This window comes from Rhinatrema bivittatum, chromosome 1 (assembly GCF_901001135.1).
Source record: "Rhinatrema bivittatum chromosome 1, aRhiBiv1.1, whole genome shotgun sequence".
In the NCBI taxonomy this organism is placed as follows: Eukaryota; Metazoa; Chordata; class Amphibia; order Gymnophiona; family Rhinatrematidae; genus Rhinatrema; species Rhinatrema bivittatum.
In genome coordinates, this window is record NC_042615.1 from 565170788 (window position 1) to 565195517 (window position 24730).

At 42.5% G+C, this 24730-nt stretch overlaps 1 protein-coding gene across 2 annotated transcripts in view; it reads right to left on the bottom strand.

The window, feature by feature from the left end:
- Positions 1-391: 391 nt before the first annotated feature.
- LOC115099557 overlaps positions 392-24730 on the bottom strand; it is a 31753-nt gene continuing 7414 nt past the window's right edge. The window contains exons 1-4 of one of the 2 annotated variants that reach the window (XM_029617293.1): positions 23177-23305; positions 9716-9781; positions 9501-9618; positions 392-9404 (exon numbers count right to left, since the gene is read on the bottom strand). In XM_029617293.1, the coding sequence (XP_029473153.1) occupies positions 6694-7953 (1260 nt within the window). In that variant the 5' untranslated portion in view covers positions 7954-9404; positions 9501-9618; positions 9716-9781; positions 23177-23305 and the 3' untranslated portion in view covers positions 392-6693. Of the gene's footprint in view, positions 9405-9500; positions 9619-9715; positions 9782-23176; positions 23306-24730 lie in introns of those variants that run through there. The other variant, XM_029617298.1, reaches the window with a different exon arrangement.

Consider the following 24730-nt stretch of genomic DNA (forward strand, 5'->3'; position numbering starts at 1 on the left):
TGGTACACGCAGAAGTGCCGGCCTGTCTCAAAGGGGCAGGCTGGGGGCGTGGTCTGGGTGGGGTGGAGCAGCAGCAGCCATTAGGCCTTGTCTCGGGGATGCGCACACTGGCAGCCAGCCAGCGCGCGTAACTTACTTCTACTCCAAAGAAGCAGGTATGTTATAAAACAAAAAGAATTAGGGTAGGTAGGAAGGGTAGTTAGTGGGGTAGGAAAGTTCCTTTCCAGTCCGCTCCAATTAAGGAACGGACTGGGAAGGAATTGAGAAAAAGTCTGATCACGTCACCATGTGTATTTAAAAGAAATCCCCCCCCCCCCCCCCACTAACGAGCAATGATACAAAATCAGGCGTGCATGTATGCACGGGCAGCGGATTTTATAACATGCACGTGTCGGCACATGCAGGTTATAAAACAGGTGCATCCATGTGCGTGCACTGGGAATTGCGCACAAATGGACGCCCATGAGTGTTTTAAAAATACCCCTTTAGTGTAATCCCTTTCACTTTCACACAGGTCTTTCTGCTTGACAGTTTCTAACTGTATATTTTGAGCCCAGCCAATACAAACTCTGTGATATGCTCATCTGCAGCTAGCTTGCTCGTCAGCTCACCTAAATAATCTCCCAAAGGGGGGTTCTTATCACCCTCATGACTCACAAATATCACGGAGTCTGTATCATGGTACAGACCACATTCTTGCAAACTGTCAAGCAGATTGCACAGTTCTAAATGAACATAAGCTGTTGTAAAACAGGCAATGAAGATGTTTGTATTACCTGACAATATGCTGCGATCTTTTGAGTGCTTCCATGTCACACATACTGTTTCATCACCAATAAAGTCACACAATGAAACCTCAAATTGAGGTGAAAACAAATACTTAAAGAGATCATCGGGATCTCTCACAAAACTTGAAACGGGTAAATTTGTTCTTTGGCAAACTTCTCCCATAAAGAGTTTAAGAAAAGCTTAGTAATTTGGAGCTTTGCGGTGTTCTTGCTAACCTTGTCTGGGCATAAAATCACACCTTCTTTTTTGTAAAGATGAGATATATACAGGTTTTGTTTTATTACATCGGTACACCACTAAAGGTAACCAGTGGCTTTCTGTTTTTGACTGAGATGCATTTTTATGTATTCAGAAAACAGACTGTCAGATTTACAATCAACATGCCATATTTCACATATTTCTGCAACTATATACCCTTTTACAATAGCCACATTCATCTCCACAGTGAACCAAGTCCCTACGAGGTCTCTCTCCTCATCCATGTGGGTGATGTTTTCTGCTGCTGATTGTTAGCACATATATGACACAGGGGAAACGAGCTTACCACTCACATGGATGGGTAACACAAGGAAAAAAAGCTTTTGTGAAGGGTACACTTTGGCTTTAACAAATCCAAAATAGTCTGAAAGGAGGCCAAAATTTATCATAAATGATTCATGGGTGACCAATTGAATATGCCTTGATTTTTATTGACAAATGAGTATAGGCTGGTAAAATCATAGTAATATATTTTTTCTCCAGGGCTAGTTTTATAGTACAAACAAATAGCATTCATTCTGCCACCAAAAAGGGCATCCCTGGGTATCAATGGCTGCAGTAGTACAGATTTAAGCAAAAAATCTGCACAACCCCTTATTTTCTTTCACCATTCTCTTCCATTTGTGTTCCCACAAACTTATGACCTTAAACTCTCATCTTTTCAGGAAATCTGTTTTGATTTGTGTTTTGTAATTGAGAAAACCAAATGTTGTGGCTATTAAAGGGTTCTGCACTTTATCATTATAATAGCTTGGACAACCATGGAAAAAAACAACCATAAAATTCAAAAGCTGTTTGTATCCCATCAACAAGTGCATAACTGTCAAGAAAATAGGGACCCACCTGCTTTTCACCCTCCTTTAAAGCATGTGTGATCTGTATTTGTTCTGCGATCTCTGTATACATCAGCCACTGGATAGAAGGGGTCTCTTTGTCTGCCTGTGATAGGTGTCTGGAGGGATGAGTACCATGGTCTTGGATTCTAAAAACATAAACCTATACATAGCCATTCACATGGATACAATTGCTACGTACTGGAAGGGATCTATGCAATTTTTCAGTTTTAGATCTTCAACTGTCTCTCTCTCTCTCTCTGTCATTTTCATAATTTCAGATCTGTACAGAATACAGGCCTGCCTCAAAATGATCATATCCTGCTGGTAATAATAGGCAAGCTCCTTTTGTAAATCAAAGGTATTATATTGATGGTCCCTGTACCAGTGTAAAAATTCCTCTTTTTCTCCAGGCATCATATTCCCTACTCCATAGTACTAAACACCAGGCATAGGCCCCACATAATTTTGATTATCCCGATTATTAAAAAAATGAAGGCAATAGCCCTTACAGCCTTGAAATCCCATGGCTTGGTGCAGGAGAGGTACGGACTTCTGAGGGATTCCAGAGGGCACCTGCTGCCAGGAGGCAGAGCACACTAGGAGACAGAGGCACTCAGGAGCTTCACCAGTAACAGCCTGGGGGCTCCGCGGGTTGAGCCTGTGGATTCCTGGACCGCCTGGGCTTAGGTGGGCCTCGCGGGGTCTCCCGGAGAGATGGAAGAGAGATGTGCCCAGCACGAGTAAAGGTGCGCTGCTGTAGCTGAAGAGGCGAGCTAGACCAGAACAGAGTGTACCAGAGACCATAGGAACTGAAGGTCCTCTGGACAGGAAAGGCCACGCCTAAAAGTCTAGTTCGCGGAAGGCCGCAGGCAGCGTTGAAGCAGGGTCAATGTCAGGGTATCAGTCCAAGGATGGTCAGCCAAAGCAAGGGTTGGTTCCAAGTATCAGTCCAGGCGTAGTCAGACGAGCAAGGGTCGGTTCCAGGTACATCCAATCATAGTCTTAAGGTAAGCAAAGGTCAGTACCAAGAATCAGTCTGGAAAGTACTACCTGGCAAGAGGAATGAGGAACAGGAAAACTGGAACAAGCACTGTAACGAGGAACAAGGAATGCAGGAACACTGGAACAAGCACAGGAACAAGGAATGGCAAACTAGCTCACACAGAGGTGATGACCCGATTTCCAAGGCGAGGAACTAAGGGAAGGGCCTCATCTTTTATGTGGAGATCATGTGATGTCATCGGGAGGCATCCGGCCTGAGGTTCCCGCCCTTTAAAGGTGGGAGCATGGGTTGCGCGTGCACCTATGGGCGGGGCCAAGGACGTGGATCCCCAACGGGAGCTCTGCTGTGAGGCCTGCGACGACAGAGGAGAACGGAGGCGCTGAGGACGCCACAAACTGGCTGCAGCAGCAAGGGAGGAGTACCCGGAGCTCTTGGAGGGAAGCGCGAAGTGAGCAGGCCCGGTTGCGGCACCAGCACAGCCAGGATGCGCAACAGCTTGTGGAAGCTTGCTGAGCTTCATGGGCAGAAAATTTAAAGAGTCTTTAAACCATATATCCAGGGCTTTGTGATTTGTAAGAGCTTAGCACCCTGAACTAACAAGCATACATCCATCTTTTCATCTAGCAGTTCACTAACTGCAAAATAGCCATCATAGCTTTAAGAATGATGTGCTATGAAAGTATATCCTTTGAAATTTTTGTCACAAAAAATATTAACAAACTCAGGACTCTCAAGACCTTTGAAATCCCATTTTCTTTTGTTACTTAAATCAGTCATATATATGTAATTGGGAATATGCCAACCTGTTTCCTGCATACACTCGCAATCATAAAATATATTTTTTTCAGATATTTGTGTTTGATCAATACAGGGCATAAAACACAAGTGTTTGTCATAAGCAGTCAAGGGTTCACAGCTTACATTGTCTGCCCCTACATTTATGCCTCTTGTCCACATATGCTTCACATTTCTCATATAATATTTTACACAAGCACTCAACTTCTTTTTTTTAATGCCAGAGCTGTATGCCTGTCTAAACATTCTTTAGAATGACAATACAATCTGCAATTAAGACATCTCTGTTGTGCACCAACATTGCTACACATGCTGCTGTTAAGCAAAGGCAGCACTATAATGTACAATTATGATCATGATTGTATGGTTTCTGGCAAAATTTACAGAAGTTTCATTCACCTTAGAACTTTTTTACATCTAATATGCTAGAGAAATGGTCATCATGTAGCAACAAAAAACAGTTTTAAGGAATTCAGGTCTGTTAGTTGTCTTAAAACACCACCATTCTTTTGTATAAAGTACAACCCTTATGATTACACCTAAACATTGTTCAAATGTTGAGACATTATCAAGCATGACCTTTTTATGCTCTGACCACCCCAGCTCTGCGCAGCTTTTTAGCACAGTCTAATAGCTCTGCATCTGTGAGCTTTTTTGGTGACAGGGCTGCAAGGCTCCCTTCAAAGCATAGATTGTACCTGTGTTATTGATGTCTATTAAATGTATTCTCTCTTTATGTATGATTTGGCAGTACAGAATAGACCTTAAAACCCTGCATGCACCTCCTCCCCTGTTCCTTATTATAAATACAAGAATATAGACTGTCTCTCCTATCTGTATTTCTCTATAACTCTGCATGAGTTTACTAACTTGGTCTAAGAAACCATCAGCATCTAGATCCTGAGGATTTAACTTTCCTGAATTCATAGAATTATGAAAATCTGTAGAATGTAAATGCACTTGCACATAATCACCGGGTGAAACTCTGTTGCTTATTTCATTTAGAACATGTGGTATGCCTTGCCGCACAACATCTTCTGTATCTATGAATGAGGTTATTCTATCTATATTAATAAAAGGAAATTCTTCTGAATAAAGCGCACCATTAAATTTCTCTAATTCATGGCTCCACTTTCTCACAAATTGCATAAAATTCACTGGTTCATTTTTTTGCAGGTGCATTTTCAGAGGGGCCTGATATACAATTATTTACCAATTCCTCTGAAATACAGTCATCAGTACAATTATCAAAAGCCATGCTTTCATAATCTTTCTCTACTGTGTCACTATGCTTGCAAATGTATGGAATGCTTGGTTGTCCATTCCAGAATCTGGAGAGTCTCCTTGCACAGGTTCCACAAACCTGACCCTCCTTGCTTGTTTATGTAAAACATGGCAACTTGATTGTCTGTGTAAACCATGACTCTTCTTCCCTGTAGATGTGCTCGGAAGGTCTGCAAAGCATTTTGAATTGCTCGAAGTTCCAGGAGATTGATTTGCATAGTGGATTCGTTGGGTGACCAACGGCCCTGTGTTTCTAAATGGTCTAGATGGGCTCCCCATCCGATATGTGACGCATCTGTAGTGAGAACCGCATTGTGTGGAGGTACTCTGAACAACGTACCCTTTGTGAGTGTCCTTGGGCATAACCACCAATTGATGTCTTCTAACATTGGTGATGTAACCGTCATAGTGTGCGATAGTGGTTGACGGTGTTGAGACCACTGGTGTTTCAAACCCCACTGCAGTCGGCATATATGAAGTCTGGTGTTTTGAATTGTATATATCGCTGCCGACATATGGCCTAATAGAGTTAGAATTTGGCGAGCAGAAACTGTTCTCTGCCGTTTCGTAGCAAGTAACAGTTTTCTTAAGTTCGTTCTCCTGTCCTCTGGTAGGAACACTCTGCTCAGTGGGGTCTTTAAAAGGGCTCCGATGAACTGAAGAGATTGAGTCAGAGTTAGTTTGGATTTTTGAAAATTGACCACTAAGTCCAACATCTGTAGGCATTGAATGGTTTGTTGAACCTGATGTTGCAAGGTGAATGGGTCTGATGCTACTATGAGCCAGTCGTCCAGATATGGAAAGATTTGTATTTTCTTTTTCCTGAGGTGGGCCACCACCACCGCCATACATTTTGTGAAGACTCTCGGTGCCGTCGCCAGTCCAAAGGGTAGCACCTTGTACTGGTAGTGGTGCTCTCCACATTGAAAACTGAGGTATTTCCACGAGGTCGGATGCATTGGGATATGAGTGTACTCATCCTTGAGGTCTAGGGAACACATCCAATCGTTGGGTTGGAGTAGAGGTAGAATGGACTTTAAGGATACCATTTTGAACTTTTCTTTGGTTAAGTATTTGTTGAGCTCTCTGAGGTCTAGGATCGGCCGTAGCTCGTTTGTTTTCTTTGGAATTAGGAAATATGGAGAGTAGAACCCCTTGTTCCATGTGGAACGGGGTTTAAGTTGAATTGCCCTCTGGTGAAGCAGGTGAGTTATTTCCTGCGATAACTGAAGGTGATTGTTTTTGGTAATAGGTCGTGTTTGTAAATGTGGAAGAGGGGGGGTTGTTGAGAAAGGAAGACGGTATCCTTCCTCTACAATGTTTAGAACCCAACGGTCTGATGTTATGTTTGACCATGCCTGTGAAAATAATGTATTCTTCCTGCTAGGGGAGGTAGTGAGTGGGGCGGCCCTATGATACTCAAAAAGTCAGTTGGCTTTTTGTGGTGGAAGTAGAAGGTTGTGCTGTATTTCGTTGATTTCTGGGCCTTCCCCTCCGAGGCTGATGTTGGGAGACTTCTTGTCTCTGAGGCTGTTGATAATTGTATGAGCGATACGGAATGTATGGTCTGTATGTTCTTCTCTGGAAAGGTTGTCTTCTTTGTTGAGGGTAAAACCTTCTAGGTGTTGTAGTGAAAGTCGGTGGATTTACGAGCGACTGAACTGCCAGAGATTGCTCTTTTAGTTTAGATACGGTTTCTTGTAATTGAGTTCCAAACAAGTTATCACCTCAACAAGGTAAGTTGGCAAGCTTGTCATGTACATCATCTCTAATTGCGCTAGCTCTCAACCATGCTATACGTCTTGCGGCTATCGCCGATGCCGAAGTGCATGAGGTTGTCTCAAAGGATTCGTAAATAGAGCGTAAGAGATGTCTTATTCCCTCTTCCATGTCTAAAATAGGTTGAGGTGTGCCTAAATCTGTTGTTGCGGGTGGAATTAGTGTTTTTATTTGCTGCAGGGAATCATAAAGGTATTGGACCATGTAGAATTGATGCTGTCCAATACGCGCTGCTAGCATAGCAGACTGAAAAGTCTTCTTTGCGAAATCATCCAGAGATTTGTGGTCTTTTCCCGGTGGAGTGTTTGAATGGGTTCTGGATTTTTTCACTTTTTGTAAAGCAGACTCTACTACTACTGAACTGTGTGGGAGTTGAGGCGTAGCGTAATACGGGGACTGTTTCAGTTTGTATTTTATATCCGTTTTCCTGGAGACTGATGGCAAATTATATGGAGTTTCCCAGGATTTTTCTAATAGGGTATCCAGAACTTTATGTGAAGGCAGACTGGTTGGTTCAGACGTTAAATCAAATATCTTTAGCAGATCTAAAGCATCTGTTCTAGGGTCCGGAACCTTTTGTATCTCAAGATGTAAGGCATTTCCCACTTTTTCTATGAATTTTGGGTATGCAAGATCTTCTGGTGGTGAATATGGTTGTTGGGGTTCCTCTTCAGGATCGGAAGGATAACCTGTTGAGGATGATGGGGTGGATGGATGTGAATGAGGATGCTGAGGCAGGTTGCTTAGGTCTGGTGTGGGTGGATGAGGAATCTTTGGTTCTTCAGTTTCCAAAGAAATGGGAATAGGAAGTAATGGCAGGATGCCCGGTATTGAAGGTTCCATATCTGAATGAATAGGTGATGGCCGTGGTGGAACCGCCAGGGCCTGTTGAAGTGTGCACATCATACCAGAAAATAAGGAGGAGATGTGCTGCAAGGTTTGATTAACATCTGGTTGTGGTGTAGCCCCTCCCTCCGTAATAGGGAGAAAAGGCGGGTTGCCTGGACGTTTCCCCTGAGGTTCTCCAGAGTGGGAGCGAGACCGCGAGCTCCTTGTGTTATAAGAATGGTGGTCTAATGAACAACAACTGAAATGCGGAGAAGATGAGGAGCTTAGGGAAATTGGTAAGAATTCCATTCTAGAAGAGTGGTCTGAATGAGAGCAAGTAGCACTAGTAAGTGCATCCTGTACACTTGGAGTGTGTGGCATGGAGGAGTTGTGTGTAAGGAGTATTCATTGAGGTCTGCAATGTTTTCTCCTGTGACTGCTTTTTATTGTGATCAGGGCGAGTTTCCTTGCCAGAATGTGATCTTTTTTGCCTGTGTACTCTATTAGGGGAGAGTTTCCGGTGTGATCGGTGGTTTTTCTGTTTGCTATCTGACACCTGCATTGTTTTGTCATGATCAGCTGTTTGCCTGTGCGTCTGATGAACTGTTAGTGTCGACGCATTTGCGGATCGATGCTCTTGGTTATCCTCTAGTGCCCCTAAATGCGCCGGTTTCGAGTGGTTCGATCGCTGCGCCGGCGTGGACGAACGACTCGATCGATGAGTCGGCGTCGATTTATGTTCTTGAATTCGAGTCTTCGGGGACAGCTGACTCGGGCAGTGCGACGGAGTGTGCGTGTGCGTCGATTTCGGGGTGGAGCCATGCGTCGATTCCTGGCTGTACAGCTGCCTGCCTGACAGAGCCGGCGCCGACTGCAAATCTATAAGCGGCTGATCCGGGTGTGCCGCTATTTCTCCCTCCGGCAATGAACTTGTTACCTCATGAGTATTGCGGCTGGAGGTAGTTTTTAATATTTTATGCGATTTGCCGGCAGTAGAGTTTGGGGAGGATGGGCGAGTTGATGGCGGTCTCTTTTTTCTCTGCTTACCTCCTGACACTGGTCCCAGTGGGGAGGGAGAGTTTTCTCTTGGGGCATAGGAGCCCCCGGCTAATTTTAGCCTTTCAATCTTTTCTGCTCTCAGTCTCCTTGCCCTTGGAGACATTCTGCCGCAGTACTTACAATTTGTCTGTATGTGCTCTGGGCCCAGACATACATAACATAACTCGTGCCCATCAGTGAGAGACATTATTTTCCCGCATACGCAGGGTTTAAAACCTGATGGCCTAGGATGTTTCTTGTGATGAGTCTCCATTCCGTTTATTATTTATCTGTTTTTTGACCAAATGAGGAGAGTGAATGAGCTCCGCAAGCGCTCCCGCGCTCAGAAAAAACAGACTGAGGAGAATCTGTTTCTACCAGCGCGGGAACCTTCGCGCAGCCGCACAGAGCAAAGCTCTGTATCATACTTAGACAAGCTCTGCCTCCCGGGCCTGAACGGACAGCCCATAACAGCATGGCTGATTCAGCCTGCTATCGACAGGAAAAAGGAAATTCTTCTGAATAAAGCGCACCATTAAATTTCTCTAATTCATGGCTCCACTTTCTCACAAATTGTATAAAATTCACTGGTTCATTTTTTGCAGGTGCATTTTCAGAGGGGCCTGATATACAATTATTTACCAATTCCTCTGAAATACAGTCATCAGTACAATTATCAAAAGCCATGCTTTCATAATCTTTCTCTACTGTGTCACTATGCAGTGGTTCCCTCTCTGTGACAATCTTGCTGTCTTTTCTTTTGGAAATTTGCCCATTTGTAACATTTTCTTGGTCTAAAAAATAAAAATAACAGGGGGAGTCACACATTTTATACATTTTACAATATTTTAAGAAGAATTTTGTAATCTTCTAAAACTATATTTACTTACTTTCATTTGATTTGCTCTCAGAAAAGTTGTGTGGCCTTTTAGTATTTTGAGGTCTTTCTATATCCTGGCTTTTGGTCTGTTTTCAACAATGTATCCAGTTTTGTAATAGTTTCTCAGTCTAAAAATTAAAAATAACATGAGGTCACACATTCGTTTTACAATATCTTAAGAAGAATTTTGTAACATTGAAAAACTAAAACAGAAAAAATACTTACTACGTTGTTTATCTTTAGGTTTTTTGTAAGGTGGTTCAAATTTTGTTGGCATATTCAGTTCTTGGTCTGACATGTAAAAAAACAAGGCAATATCATTTTAATTTACACACCTGAGAACTATTTGGAAGTTTGCTTGTATAGATGTAAAAATGTTTTCTGAGAGCAACCAATGTGGCCTTTTCATTTTTTCTTCAGATATCTCACAGTTTATCTTTATCAACCAGACCCTTTGTATTCCTCCAAAGACTTCATAATATACATTGTTTCTCCCTGATTAGATTATCCATTCACAGATCTTGAGTCCAGACATCTGTTGTCTCTCTCCCTAGATCAGTACAACATCCAGTCCCTTAATTCATGAAATGGTTGCTACATTAACCATTTTACAGTCTGAGCATGGTCATCAGCGAGACTTAATAAAACCATAAGGATTGCTTGCTATATATGCTTTGTGTGGGGGATGTCCTTTGTCTCCCAGAACCTTCCATAGACCCTTAAACCACAATTGACACAGTTGTTAGTTCATATATACATTAGTTTATTAATTGTTTTTATGTTTCTTTATTAACCATTTTATAATCATGGCAAAATGTATTAAACATCAATGTACACTTTTTTGCTCTTCACGTGGTATTTCACTAATATGTATTTCTGAAAATACAGACAAGAAAAAAACATTGATAACACACATTGGTTGTTTTATTATTCTTATACAGTTTTAAAAAATAACTGGTGCTTTCTCCCAGAGATGGCATTTGTATATTTCATCATTAAGCTCTCAGCATAGGGCCGGATTTTTAAACGTATGCGAGCGGGGTACATTTGTGCGCGCTACCCAATGCGCACAAATGTACTCCCAATTTTATAACATGCGCGCGCAGCCGCGTGCATGTTATAAAATCCGGGGTCGGCGCACTCAAAGGGGTGCACACTAGTGCACCTTCAGCCAGATTTTAAATGCCCTGCACGCGTAAATCCGGCTAGATTTACGCGTGCAGGGCCCTCGCGCGCCTATTTTGTATAGGCCGCCGGCGCGCACAGAGCCCCGGGATGCGCGTAAGTCCCGGGGTTTTGTAAAAGGGGCGTGTTGGGGCATGTCCTAAAATGTTGCGGGGGTGTGGCGCGGCGTTGCGGGGGCGGGCCCGGGGGCGTGGTGCCGGCCCGGGGGCATGGTCGAGGCCTCAGGACCAGCCCCTGGGTCGGGTGATGGCGCGCCAGCAGCCCGCTGGCGTGCGCAGATTTACATCTGCTTTTAGCAGGCGTAAATCGTGCAACAAAGGTAAGGGGGGGGTTTAGATAGGACCGGGGGGGGGGTGGGTTAGGTAGGGGAAGGGAAGGGAGGGAACAGGTAGCGCTCGCTGGGCTCGGAGCGAGCAGGTTGCACAAATGTGCACCCCCTTGCGCGCGCCGACCCCGGATTTTATAAGATACGCGCGGCCATGCACGTATCTTATAAAATCCAGCATACTTTTGTTCGCGCCTGGTGCGCGAACAAAAGTACGCGATCGCGCAAATTTATAAAATCTACCCCCTTGTGCGCGCCGAGCCCTAGGGGAGCCCCGATGGCTTTCCTCGTTCCCTCCGAGGCCGCTCCGAAATTGGAGGGAACTTTCTCCCCCCCCCCCCCAACCTTTATGTCATAAGTTGCGCCTGCCTTTGGGCAGGTGTAGGTTGAGCACGCCGGCCAGGCCACTGTGCCGGAGGCCTCGGTCCCACCCCCGCCCTGCCTCTTTCACAAAGCCCCGGGACATACGCATGTCCCGGGGATTTGTGCACATCGCTGGGCCTATGCAAAATAGGCTCGGCACACGCAGGAGTGGTTACACGCGTAACCCTTTTAAACTCCGCCCCATACTGCTTAGTTTTTCTACATGATTTAGAGCACTTTTCACACTTTGTGTAAGATAAATGACCAAATTCAAATAGTCATTTAGATTTAACTCATCTCTTATATGCTGCTAATACAATAAAATTCAAAATACATTCTAGGTACAACTTGGTAAATACTGTCCTTAATTTTTCCTATATGTTGAAGGCATTCCACAGTAGACAATCGTGGTTTTTTTTGACTTGGGTCATTTATAACATAAACAAAACAGTCATCATGACGAATACCAGCCAAGCATTTTGTGAGAATGCTGTACACGGCCACATGTATGATTGATTTAAACATGGTTTTTAGAAAAAGACCATGTATCGGCGGGGGCTTCAGTACCCCCATTCACTTTATGGTGTGGGAGGGGCATGAACGGAGTTTGGGGTGGAAGTGGGTGGGGATTAGACCGGACGTGAACACTGATTGGCTGATATCAATTTTGAGTTACGGTGTACCCATTATACTACTTGTGGAACTGAAAATTATTTTCTTCTAGGGAGAAGTGCAGGTACTATAAGGGTGCTCTGAGAGGGTTTTCTATGAAGATAGTCTAGTTTGGTGGTGGTGGTGAAGAAACAAAAAGATAAATACAGCACAATGAGAAACTTGTAGAAATAGTCAAGGCTGTTGAAATGCTAAAGATATAGATTCACCTATATTCTTTAATCTCTATCTCCCTTGGCCACATTGATTCAGAGTCTGTGTTTCACCAGTTATTTTTACACTGATGACATTGAGAACCTTGCCAGCTGTGACCTTAATTCTGCGGATCCTTTGGCTACTTTTAACCTCTGTCTCACAGAAGTAGCTAACTGGCTTAGATCATTCAAATTTAAAGTGAATCCTGCTAAGTCAGAAGCTATGTGGTTTGTGAGAAAACAAAGGTTTGTTTCTCTCCATGTACCACATATGGCGGGAGTCTCTATCCCATTGATGGAATCTATTACCACTTTAGGTGCGACTCTTAATTCTGTGCTCGATTTCTCCTCTCATATTTCTAATCTGTAAAAGAAATCTTCTTGTGATTCATTAGACAGTTCCAACCATTTTTAGATTCTTCAGACTTGAAACTTCTTATTCATGCCTTGATAATAAGCTGACTTGATTATTTCATAGACTAACCTCTAACCAGATCAGGCAATTACAAACTGTTCAAAACACAGCTGCCAAGGTAATCTTCAATAAGAGAAAATTTGATCATGTCATTCCTCTTCTGTACAACCTTCATTGGCTTTGAGTTTTTTTTCTGGGAACAGTTCAAAATAGAGGGGCGGATTTTAAAAAGCATTTACATGCGTAAATCTGGGTTTTACGCATGTAAATGCAGTTTACTCGAGTAAGTGGGCTTTTGAAAATTGCTACAATATATGCCATTGAATCGTCCATAGGATTTATTCGCATAAGTGCACTTTACGTGAGTAAATGGCTTTTGAAAATTGCTACAATAGTAGTTACATTTATGCGCGTAACTCCTTTGAAAATTACCCCCAGAGTGTTTGACTTTTAAGGCCTTTTGATTTGGAACCCCTTCTTATTTAGCATGTCTTATAGGACCTCATCGTCTTGTTTTTTTGGTACTACTGGGAATGTAGTTTGAGACGATATTTTTTGGAAGACTTCAGAAATTCTACTTTATTTTATTTGGACCTTAACAATAAATTTTATCCTTGTTTTGGAATGAAATCATGGTGTGGACCTTGAGTTTATTTTGTTAAGTCTCCCCTTCAGCCTCCCAGAAGATTTCTGGTCCCCATTCGGCAATCCCTGGAGAACTGAGACTGTTCCTGGGGCTGTAGTAGCATCACTCACCACCTCTGCAGCATTTGAAGGTGACCTCCGAGAAAAGGGAGGTTACAGATAAATGCTGATTTTCAAAGTTTAATGCCCTTAACTCTTACCAAATACCAAGCACATTAACTGCTTCATTAAGATGTGATATAAATTAATCATAAATGTCTTGGGAAAGACCACCTGATGTTTCTTTTATCCTTTGTAAGATAATATATAGGTACTGTACTATCTGCACTTAATGTGCTGACATTCTCAGTTGTAGCATGGCTGACTGGAAAATCTTTTTCCCAATACTGTCTAGCAGCTTTGCATCCTTTCCTGGGTTGGGAATTGGGGGAACTGGAATGCATCTTAGATTTTTTTTACCCTTTTTAAGGGTCAATTCTACTACCATGGACTCATGGGGCAGTTGGATTTTTCTGTGTCCTGGGTATGGTTGAACTTTACATTTTAAATCTATATTTTTGGTGACTGGGGGCATGGAAATAGGCATTTTCCAGACTTTTGCTTAGAGATCCTGCAGAGCTTTTTGGAGGGGCTCAGCCTAAGTTTGCTTAGTCGCTTAGATACATTTTAAGATGCCTGGGAAATCTTCTGTTTGCTGCATGTCTTCATGCAAGTTAAATAATATGGCATCTGCCATTTTGTGAAGGAAGGCAGGGTAGGACTTCTCTTGTACTTCTGGATGGCTCCGGTGAAGGATCAGGTAAGCCTGTGGATTCTTCTAAATAGAATGAGTGAGTTTCAAAAGATGAAAATGACCCCCTCCTTAGAATCAGACATGAGAACTGGAGGTTCTTTCACTAAAGGTTTGCTTGTTGACAAAGAAGTCTGAGATTTTCCTTCTTTCTGTGATAAGGTGGAAGAAGAGACTGTGAATGCAGCTCTACAACTGATTCTGTGATAGATGCAGGCTGTCGAGTCGATGGCATTGTCTTCATATAATTATAGAGAAACTTCATCCATAATTTCTGCATGAAAGAATGAGATTCAAGAGCATCTGGCTGAAGAGGTATATAAGAGACTGACTCTGGGACCTGGGTGGTGTTTGTTTCTTAATAGCAATTTTTGTATTGTCCTCCTGAAGAGGAGTTAAAATGACATTGAAAACTGTCAGCACATAACCTTTTGCACCAAAAGTGCTGATGTGGACAGCACTGAAGCTGTGAGTGTATGTTGTGCTGTTGTATCAGCACTGGAGATGGATGACACATCTTTTTCTTGCATTGTTGAAGTTTCAAGTTGGTATTTTTTTTAGCAGATGATGGTGCTAATGGGGACCTCTTCTTATCAGATTTGCATCTGATGCAAGAGAAGGAAAAGTTGTGATCTCATCTTTTTGGAGACTCTGACCTTTTGCTTCTAGATACTGGTCTCTCTGAAGTTCTCTCTCTTTGTCAGACAGGGAAAACAACTGATACCTTATTTTGAGCTCTCTGAAAGCCAGAGCTTGCAGGGACATTCTGCCACATACAGTGCATGTAGATATAACTTGCTCAGGGTCTAGACATCAGAGGCATATTTTGTGCAAGTCCAGTCTGGCCATCTTGTACCCACATTTGACACTTAGCTTAAAGGGCTTCTTATCAGACATTGAAGACTTCTCCAACATGGTGTAGAGAAAGAAGTAGGAAAATACAAGGAAGACATTTTTTGGGGGGAGATAAGAAACCAATGAAATACAAATGAAATAAGAAAAGAAACATATGAAAATGTAATGTGTTTGAAAAAAAAACATGACGGCAGCTTGAGAGAAAGCAAAATATGTTTTTTTCACTTTGGCAGAAAACAATGACTGACTTCTAGGTCTTTCTGAGTTCTGAGAGAGTGTGTTCTATGTTTGTGCTATACAATGACATCATAAGAACATAAGACTTGCCATACTGGGTCAGACTAAAGGTCCATCAAGCCCAGTATCCTGTTTCCAACAGTGGCTAATCCAGGTCACAAGTACCTGGCAAGATCCCAAGGGGCAGACAGATTCCAAGCTGCTTATCCTAAAAATAATCTGTGGATTTCTGCAATGCTACCTTAATAATGATAAATGGACTTTTCCTACAGGAACTTTTCCAACCCTTTTTTAAATGCATTTACACTAATAGCTTTCACCACATCCTCTGCCAATGAATTCCAGAGCTTAATTATGCATTGAGTAAAACAAAAATGTTTCTTATTAATTTTAAATGTATTACCTAGTAACTTCATTGTGTATCCTCTGGTTTTTGTACTTTTCGAAAGAATAAACAACTGACTAATTAATGTTTACTTGTTCCAGTCCACTCATTATTTTATAGACCTCAGCCATCTCCAAGCTGAAGAGTCCTAACCTCTTTAGTCTTTCTTCATAGGGGCATTGTTTCATCCCCTTTATCATTTTGGTCACCCTTCTCTATACCTTTTCTAATTCTGCTATATCTTTTTCAAGATGTGGTGACCAGAACTTCAAGTTGAAGTCGCACCATGGAGCAATACAGAAGCATTATGATATTCTCTGTTTTATTCTCCATTCCTTTCCTAATAATCCCTAGCATTCTGTTTGCCTTCTTGGCTGTTGCTTCACACTGAACAAAGCATTTCAATGTATTTTCAACGATGACACCTACATCCTTTTCCTGAGTGTTGACTCCTAATGTGGAACCTTGCATTGTTACTCCTGGGGGAATTCTGCACAAACAAATGTTAAATTCTGCACACAAAAACTTAAAATTCTGCAAACTTTATATTTATTTATTTGGTTGAAATAACACAATTTACATGATAATCTTTAAGTAATTACATTTTAAATTAATACAGAAAATTTATTACTTAAAGATGCAGAATTTTAAATAATATGAGCAGAATTTCCCTAGAAATTCACTGTAAGCGTGTCCCTTCCACTCGCTTTCCCTACTCCCCTGGCCACTTTTCCCTCTCAGGCCCCAGCACCTTCACCTGCCAGTATCTCTCCCCTCTAACTCTAGGCTCAACCCTTTCCACTCTATTGCCAGTCCCAGACTTTGACCCTGTTCTCAGTACTGCCCCTCACACAGGCTCCCTCTGTCCCTCCCTCACACACATGCTCCCTCTCTCTAATACACATACACACACCCTCATACAGGCTCCCTCACTCTCTCGCACACAGACACATCCCCTCATACAGGGCCCTCTCTCTTGCATACACACACAAGCTCCCTTTCTCTTTCACATATACATCCTCACACAGGCTACCTATGTCTCTCTCTCTCTCATGCAGCTCTTCACACAGACTCTGTCTCACACATACACAATCCCTTCACACAGGTTAGCACCCTCACATACACACAATCCTTTTTTCATACACACGAGCTCCCAATCTCTCACACAAATACACACTCCTTCACAATCTCCTCATATAGGCTCCCTCTCTGAAACCCACACTCAAGCATCCCCCACCCCTCTTACCTCCCATGCTCTCTCTCACTCACCCTCCCCTACACCCCTCCCCTCTTTCACACACACACATTCTCTCTCACCGGCATCCCCCCCCACCCCCCCTTACCTCCCATGCTCTCTCTCACCCTCTCCCACACACCCTCTCCTCTCCCACACACACAGAAAATGGCAATTCTGCGTGGGGGGGAATTCTGTGCAAATTCTGCACTCCGCAGTAGTGCAGAATTCCCCCAGGACTACATTGTGTAGCCATAATTTGGTTTACTCTTCCTGAAATGCATCACTTTGCACATGTCCACATTAAATTTCATTTGCCATTTGCAGGTCCAGTCTCCCAGTTTTGCAAAGTTCTCTTGTAATTTCTCACAATCCTCTTGTGATTTTACTTTGAATAATTTTGTGCCGTCTGCAAATTTGATCACCTCACTTGTTCCCATTTCCAGGTCATTTATAAATATATTAAAAAGCAGTGGTCCCAGAACAGATCCCTGGGGCACTCCACTATTCACCTTTTCTCCATTGGGAAAATTTACCATTTAGCCCTACTCTCTGTTTTCTATCTTTTAACCAGTCGGCAGTCCACAATAGGATGCTGCCCCCATCCCATGACTTGTGTGGCTGAATTCATCCGTCTCATCCTCAGAGAAAAATTAACTTCCCAAAGTTACCTTTTGCTGGTAGGAATCAATTGCTGCCCACCCAAAGGAGTAACAGCGATGCATTATCACCATCCCTGCTTTAAGAGCTGGATTTGACCATCCCTTATTAGGGAATGGTTTTGGCTTTTAGTAAGGCAAAAGAGCCTTACACAAACGTGTCATATCTATATTAATAGCCTAAAATACTTGCCATTTTTGTTCCAGTTCCTGCTTGTCATGTTCACTGTTATTTATACACTGCCTTTTGCTTTCTGGTCTTTGTCTTTCATGTCATTGACAGATTTTCAGTTTTCTGTGTAACTTGTTTTATGAATATTGAATCTGAAGTTGACTACAGAACATTAAAAAATGCTCTCTGAGCATACATTTTTCACAGGGAATTATCCAGTTTTAACCCATTTTTTTAAATTCTTTGAGGTTACTGTTTAATATAGCCATTTAATTTTTGGGTGAGAGGAGGCAATGCCTTGATTCTATTAAGAATCTTGGCATACAGAATGTTATTGTACAACAGGATATTGGACACACCATCTCAGTTTTAAAGGCTCTTAACTAAAAGATGATCGATCCCTAAAAGCAATTTTTTTAACAGAATATAAGAACTAAAGAACATGGCATACTGGGTCAGACCAAGGGTCCATCAAGCCCAGCATCCTGTTTCCAACAGTGGCCAATCCAGGCCATAAGAACCTGGCAAGAACCCATGTTATCGTTGCTAGTAATAGCAGTGGCTATTTTCTAAGTCAGCTTGATAAATAGCAGGTAATGGACTTCTCCTCCAAGAACTTATCCAATCCTTTTTTAAACACAGCTATACTAACTGAACTAACCATGTCTTCTGGCAACAAATTCCAGTGTTTAATTGTGCATTGAGTGAAAAAGAACTTTCTCCGATTAGTTTTAAATGTGCCACATGCTAACTTCATGGAGTGCCCCCTAGTCTTTCTATTATATGAAAGACTAAATAACCAATTCACATCTACCCGTTCTAGACCTTTCATGATTTCAAACACCTCTATCATATCCCCCCTCAGATGTCTCTTCTCCAAGCTGAAAAGTCCTAACCTCTTTAGTCTTTCCTCATAGGGGAGCTGTTCCATTCCCCTTATCATTTTGGTCGCTCTTCTCTGTACCTTCTCCATCGCAATTATATCTTTTTTGAGATGCGGCGACCAGAATTGTACACAGTGTTCAAGGTGGGGTCTCACCATGGAGCAATACAGAGGCATTATGACATTTTCCGTTTTATTCACCATTCCCTTCCTAATAATTCCTAACATTGTTTGCTTTTTTGACTGCTGCAGCACACTGAACAGACGATTTCAATGTGTTATCCACTATGACGCCTAGATCTCTTTCTTGGGTGGTAGCTCCTAATATGGAACCTAACATTGTGTAACTATAGCATGGGTTATTTTTCCCTATATGCATCACCTTGCACTTATCCACATTAAATTTCATCTGCCATTTCGATGCCCAATTTTCCAGTCTCACAAGGTCTTCCTGCAATTTATCACAATCTGCTTGTGATTTAACTACTCTGAACAATTTTGTATCATTCTTGGTTTTGTATCATCCTTGGCTTTGTACATGTTCATAATTTTATCATGTCCCCAGTGGGATTAGGTGGCAAGGCATTAGCCCTACATATTATACAAATTGTCAGTCTCAGCACAAAGTCCAGGAAGGGACTATCCTCCGTTCATACATTAAGCCTTAAATCTGATCTTAGAAAAAAAACGTGGCCAAGAAACAAAGTATATAGGATTCAGAGGGGGGGGGGGGGTAAGGAATAAACATGGCATTGTGACTCTGAGCAGTGCTTTTCCTCTCTGATATTTCTTTTAGAATTTTTTTTACCTTTCCTTAGATTCTTAGTTGGGATGCCTCCCAAATGCACGGGGGAAAGCCCATGTTTTCCCTGAAATGACTTTGATGTCATTGGTGCAGCAGAAGTTAGATGCTGGAAGCTGGTACTCCCCCGGGAGGAGCCCGTAGGAGCCCAGCCGCTGGGACTTAGGCGGCTTCACCCTTGGAAGCCGAAGCCCCCCTCCCCCTGGGAGGAGCCTGTAGGGGCCTGGCCGCTGGGATTTAGGCGGGTTGTTGATCAGGACTGAGAACTGGAACCAGACTAGAACAGTAGACAGGTACTGTAACAGGGCTCAGGTACTGGAACCAGGCAGGAACTGTAGCAAGATTCGGGTACTGGAACCAGGCAAGAACTGTAGCAAAACTCGGGTACTGGATCCAGGCAGGAACTGTAGCAAAACTCGGGTACTGGATCCAGGCAGGAACTGTAGCAGGCAAGCAGGAACCAAGCAGGTACTGTAGCAGGTAAGCAGGAACGGAGCGAGTACCAAGGCAGCTCACTCCAGGGCACGACGCAACAGGGAACCAGGAGGTAAACCCGTTGCAAGGCAAAGACTGAGTGTCCGTGGCCGGCTTATCAAGGCCGCGGCGTCTGACGTCAGGAACTGGGCGGAGTCACCGCTGGCGGGAAACGGCCTAGAAAAGCGCCCAAGTGACGCGCGCGTGCGCCTAGAGGCAGGGCGTCCATGGGAAGTTTCCCGGTGGTGCGGCCCCTGCGGGGACGCCGCCGAAAAGGCCGCAAACCAGGCCTCCAGAAGCGGGAACAGGTCCAGGAGCACGGAGGTAAGGGTCTGGTTATGGCGCTCGCGGCCAGAACTGCAACATCCTTCATGCCTGAGTTGCACGGGAAACACTGGGGAAGATTTGTATCTTTTGTCCCCAGAAATTATGATCCTTATTTTGAAAATATTTTATAAAGAATAAGTCTTTATCCCATTTTAAAGAAAAAGAGATTAACAATGTTGCTCTTGAATTTATATTGTCCATAGAGTCCTCTAGAAAAGTAGAGACCCCTGGACTATCTAATATATCTACTCCACCTTCCGGCACTTGTATCATTTTCCTCTTAGGCAAATAATACATTTTAGAAATAATTGGAATTTTCTCTACTTCAAAAGACAATATTTCAACTGCATATTTTTTATATAACTCGACAGCCGACCTCAATCTCAAAATTGGAAAATTCAGTATCCTAAGTTTAAAAGATCTCAATTCATTGTCCATCATTTCAATCTTTGATGGAAGATATATTAATAGCCTGCAAATTATTTACTATTGGGTTCAAATATGCTACTGCTTGCTCTACATTATTGGTCCTACAATCTAATTCCTGAAATTTTGCTCTGGTTTCCACAGAAAAAGTATGCACATTAGATATAGTTCTAGACATTTTCTTATAAATTTTTGTGGATAATCTCCACACATCCAATAACGTTACATTTTCCGGTTCTACATTGTTCTCCTCCCCTTCAATGCCTGCTTCTGGAATTATTGATGGACACTGGACCTATATATTACTCGCAGTTGCCTCGCCACCCAATAATGTTATATTTGAATGTATATTCCCCTCTGGTGTGCCCCCATTTCCATTTAGGTTTGGGGTTATTATCACAGAGGAGCCTATAACAACTTCCGCTACTTGTATACCTTCTCTTATAGGTTGTGAGGGGGGTTGTGTGGACCGGGGACTTAAGGATACACCCAATTGGGAGTTTCCCTCTAAATCGTCCCTTGCAGTGGACTCGCCCATATGCACTATGTGAGAGTCCATCAGTCCAATCCTTCTTGACAAAGGGACTGTTGGAGAGGAGGTATAATTTTTAGATTTCCGTTTTCTTCCCATAATCTTTTCTTTCCCAGGGGCGCATCCTTTTGGTGCCGGCTTCGGCTGCGCGCCGCAGGACCCTTGTTTTTATGCTGTCCCGGGGCACCTGATGATGATGTTGCTAAGGGTCCGCCCCTTCGATCCGGGCCTCCCCTCTCCTCGACCAGGAGAAAGTTCTCTTTTTTTCTCAAAATTGCTTCAGCAGAGCAAGAACTGAAGTTGAGTAATTCCCAGCATGCTGACTTCTCTCTCCTCTCCTTGGTCTGTGCGCTGCAGGGCCCTTGTTTTTATGCTGTCCCGGGGCACCTGATGATGACATCGCTAACAGGCCATCACCTCGATCCTGGCCTCTCCTCTCCTCGACCAGGAGAAAGTTGTTTTTTTTTCTTCTCAAAATTGCTTCAGCAGAGCAAGAACTGAAGTCGGGTAATTCCCAGCGCGCTGACCTCTTTCTCCTCTCTTCCAGGTATAACCCTTTCTGATAAAACAGTAGCACTAACAGTTTTCCATATCACAGGAGAGTTCTATTCCAGTCAGGGCCTTTGGAAGGAGCAGCAAGACATACAGCCACTCAGGGCACCAAGCTTTGGGGAGGAGGGAGGGGTTCACTATGCTACTGCCACTATCACTATATCAGTAGTAGAAATAAACTCTTGCAGGTTGGAAGATGACAAGCCCAAGGAACTGGCGGCAAACATCAGAAGGTGACCCCACCTGGGTCCAACTGTCTAGGACTCCACTTAGTCTGGCGATCGTCATGCTTCCAGCATTTGGTCAGCAGGGTGTTTTGATTCACTTAGGACAGAGTAGGCCAATTCCAATCTTTGAAGGCATCAAATAACAAAATATGCAAGTTATCCTGTTTTAGAATTATGTAAGAAATGCTGTGCTGGGTCAGTCCAAGATCTATTGAGCCCAACATCCTGTCTCTGACAGTGGCCAGTCCAAGTCACAAGTATCTGGCAGATCCCATGAAGTAGATCTAATTCCCGTTACTCATTTCTAGAGATAGCAATAGCTTTCTTTATTTATCTGGCTAATAATGTTATAGACTTTTCTTTCAGGAATTTGTTCAAACCTCTTTTAAACCTCACTATGCTAGTTGCCCTGACCACATCCTCTGGCAACAGATTCCACAGCTTCACTGTGTGCTGAGTGGAAAAAGTGCTTTCTACAATTTGTTTAAAATCTGACAGTTGCTAGTTTCATGGAGTGTCCCCCAGTCTTACTGTGGTCTGAAAGGGGTAAATAATCATTCCCTATTTACCTATTCCACCCCACTCATTTTATAAATCTCAAATCATATCCTCTTTCAGTAGTCTCTTCTCCAAGCTAAAAATCCCTAAACTGTTTAGCTTCTCTATCTCCTTTATCATTTTTGCTGCCCTTCTGTGTACCTTTTCTATGTCTGCTATTCCTTTTTTTGAGATGGGGTGACCAGAAATACACAGTCCTCAAGGTGTGGTTGCACTATGGCTCTGTTCAAAGGATTATGATAGTCTCAGTTTTGTTCTCTATGCCTTTCAAAATAATTCCTTACATTCTATTTACCTTTTTGACTGTCTCCACACACTGAACCAAAGATTAAGGTACTGTCCATAAAGACTCAGATTCTTTTCCTGGGTGGTGACTCCTAACACAGAACTCAGATTTGTGTACCTGTAGTTGGGATTATTTTCTCTGTTTGCATTAGTTTCCATTTGTCCACCTTAAAATGCATTGCCATTTAGTTGCCGAGTCTCCTAGTCTCACAAGATCCTGCTGCAGTTCTTCACTGTGGTAGCTGGAGTAGTCAGAGGAAACCACCAATAGACTCTGGCTGTGCTTCAGTTCTCTTTATTTACAGTGAAATTAAATAAACCAAATGGCCATCGGCCTTCACTTCAGGCCAAGAAATGCAAACAAAAGTAAACAGTGCAGCAGTTCACCTTAATCTCAGGAGAGTGCAGGCAATACACAGTTTCTTATAATAGCAGCAACAAACAGCAGCCCAGCTTAATTGCAAGTCTCAAAACAGTAGTACAGCTCACCTTAGCTTCAGAGAACCGTTCATCTTCAGACATAGCAAATCTTAACATATGGGAACTCTCTCCATGATCGCTTGGGCCTCCCTAAGCCTTCTAGGCCCTGAGGTCTTATGGTCTGGAGAAGGGTTCCTTCCTCCACCCAGGATTCCTTGCAGGTTTCACCCTTAAGGAGGACCAGGCAGGATAGCTGTGCCCAGTCCTTTAATGTAGTCTGAGGAAGATGTCTGTAAATTCTCTCACATTCACAATCATCTGTTTTAATGACTACATTTTATGTCATCTGCAAATTTGGTCACTTCACTTGCTGTTCCCTTTTCCAGATCATTTATGAATATAGCACAGATCCTAGTATAGACACTGGGATACTCCAATAATGACCTTTCTTTCTATCGAAAACTGACCATTTAGTTCTATTCTATTTTCTATTTTTAACCTGTTACCAAGCCCCACAGTAAGACACTACCTTCTATCTCATTACTTGTTAATATCCTGAGGAGTCTCTTATGAGAGAATTTTGTCAAATGTCTTATGAAAATCCAAATGCACTAAATCAATTGGCTCATCTTTTTCTGCATGCTTATCTACAAACAAATCTAGTAAATTGGTAAACAAAACCATGTTGACTCTCCTCCATTAAACCACATCTATCTATGTGGTCAGTAATTTTGTTTTTAAGGATAGCTTCACCCATTTTGCACAGCAATGACATCAGGCTCACTCATCTGTAGTTTATGTATCACGCCTAGAGCCTTTTTAAAAAATTGGCATCATATTAGCCACCCTCCAGTCTTCAGATTCTGTGCCTGTTGTAAATGACAGGATGCAGATCACAATAAATAGGACTGCAATTTCATGTTTGAGATCCTTCAGAACTCAGGGGTGATTTGTGATTTGTCCCAGTGATTTGTTATTCTTTAGTCTGTCAATCTGATTTTTTACATCCTCCAGTTTCACAGTGATTTTGTTTAGTTGGTCAGAGTCATCACCATCAAAAACATGTTTCTGGTGTGGGTATGACTCCCAACATCTTCTTCAGAAATACAAATGCAAATAATTCATTTAATGCTCCCTGAGCACCCCTTTTAGCCCTCGATCATCGAGTGCCCAACTGACTCTCTTTCAAGATTTTACTTCAAATGTACTTAAAAATCTTCTATTACTTGTTTTTATCTCTTTGTCAAATTCTCTCTTAGCCTGTATATATTTTTTTTTTTTTACATTTAACTGCCAGTGCTTATGTTCATCTCTGTTTTCTTCATTTGGGTCTGTTTTCCTTTTTTTGAATTATGCCTTTTTGGCTTTAAATGCCTCTTTTATTACACTAGTAAACCATGATGGCAGAATTTGGTTTTCCTTCTAACTTTGTATATGCATTAAATAGATTTTTTTCTGGGTCTCAAGGATGGTAATTTTAAACAATGTCCACACCTACCGCAATTTTTTAATCTTGTGAATTTCTCGTTTTAGTTTTTATCTAACAAAGTCTGTCATTTTATCGTAGTTGTTATGAACTGCTACCCGCGGATCTCCCCGCGAGCAGACTTACTCACCATGCTG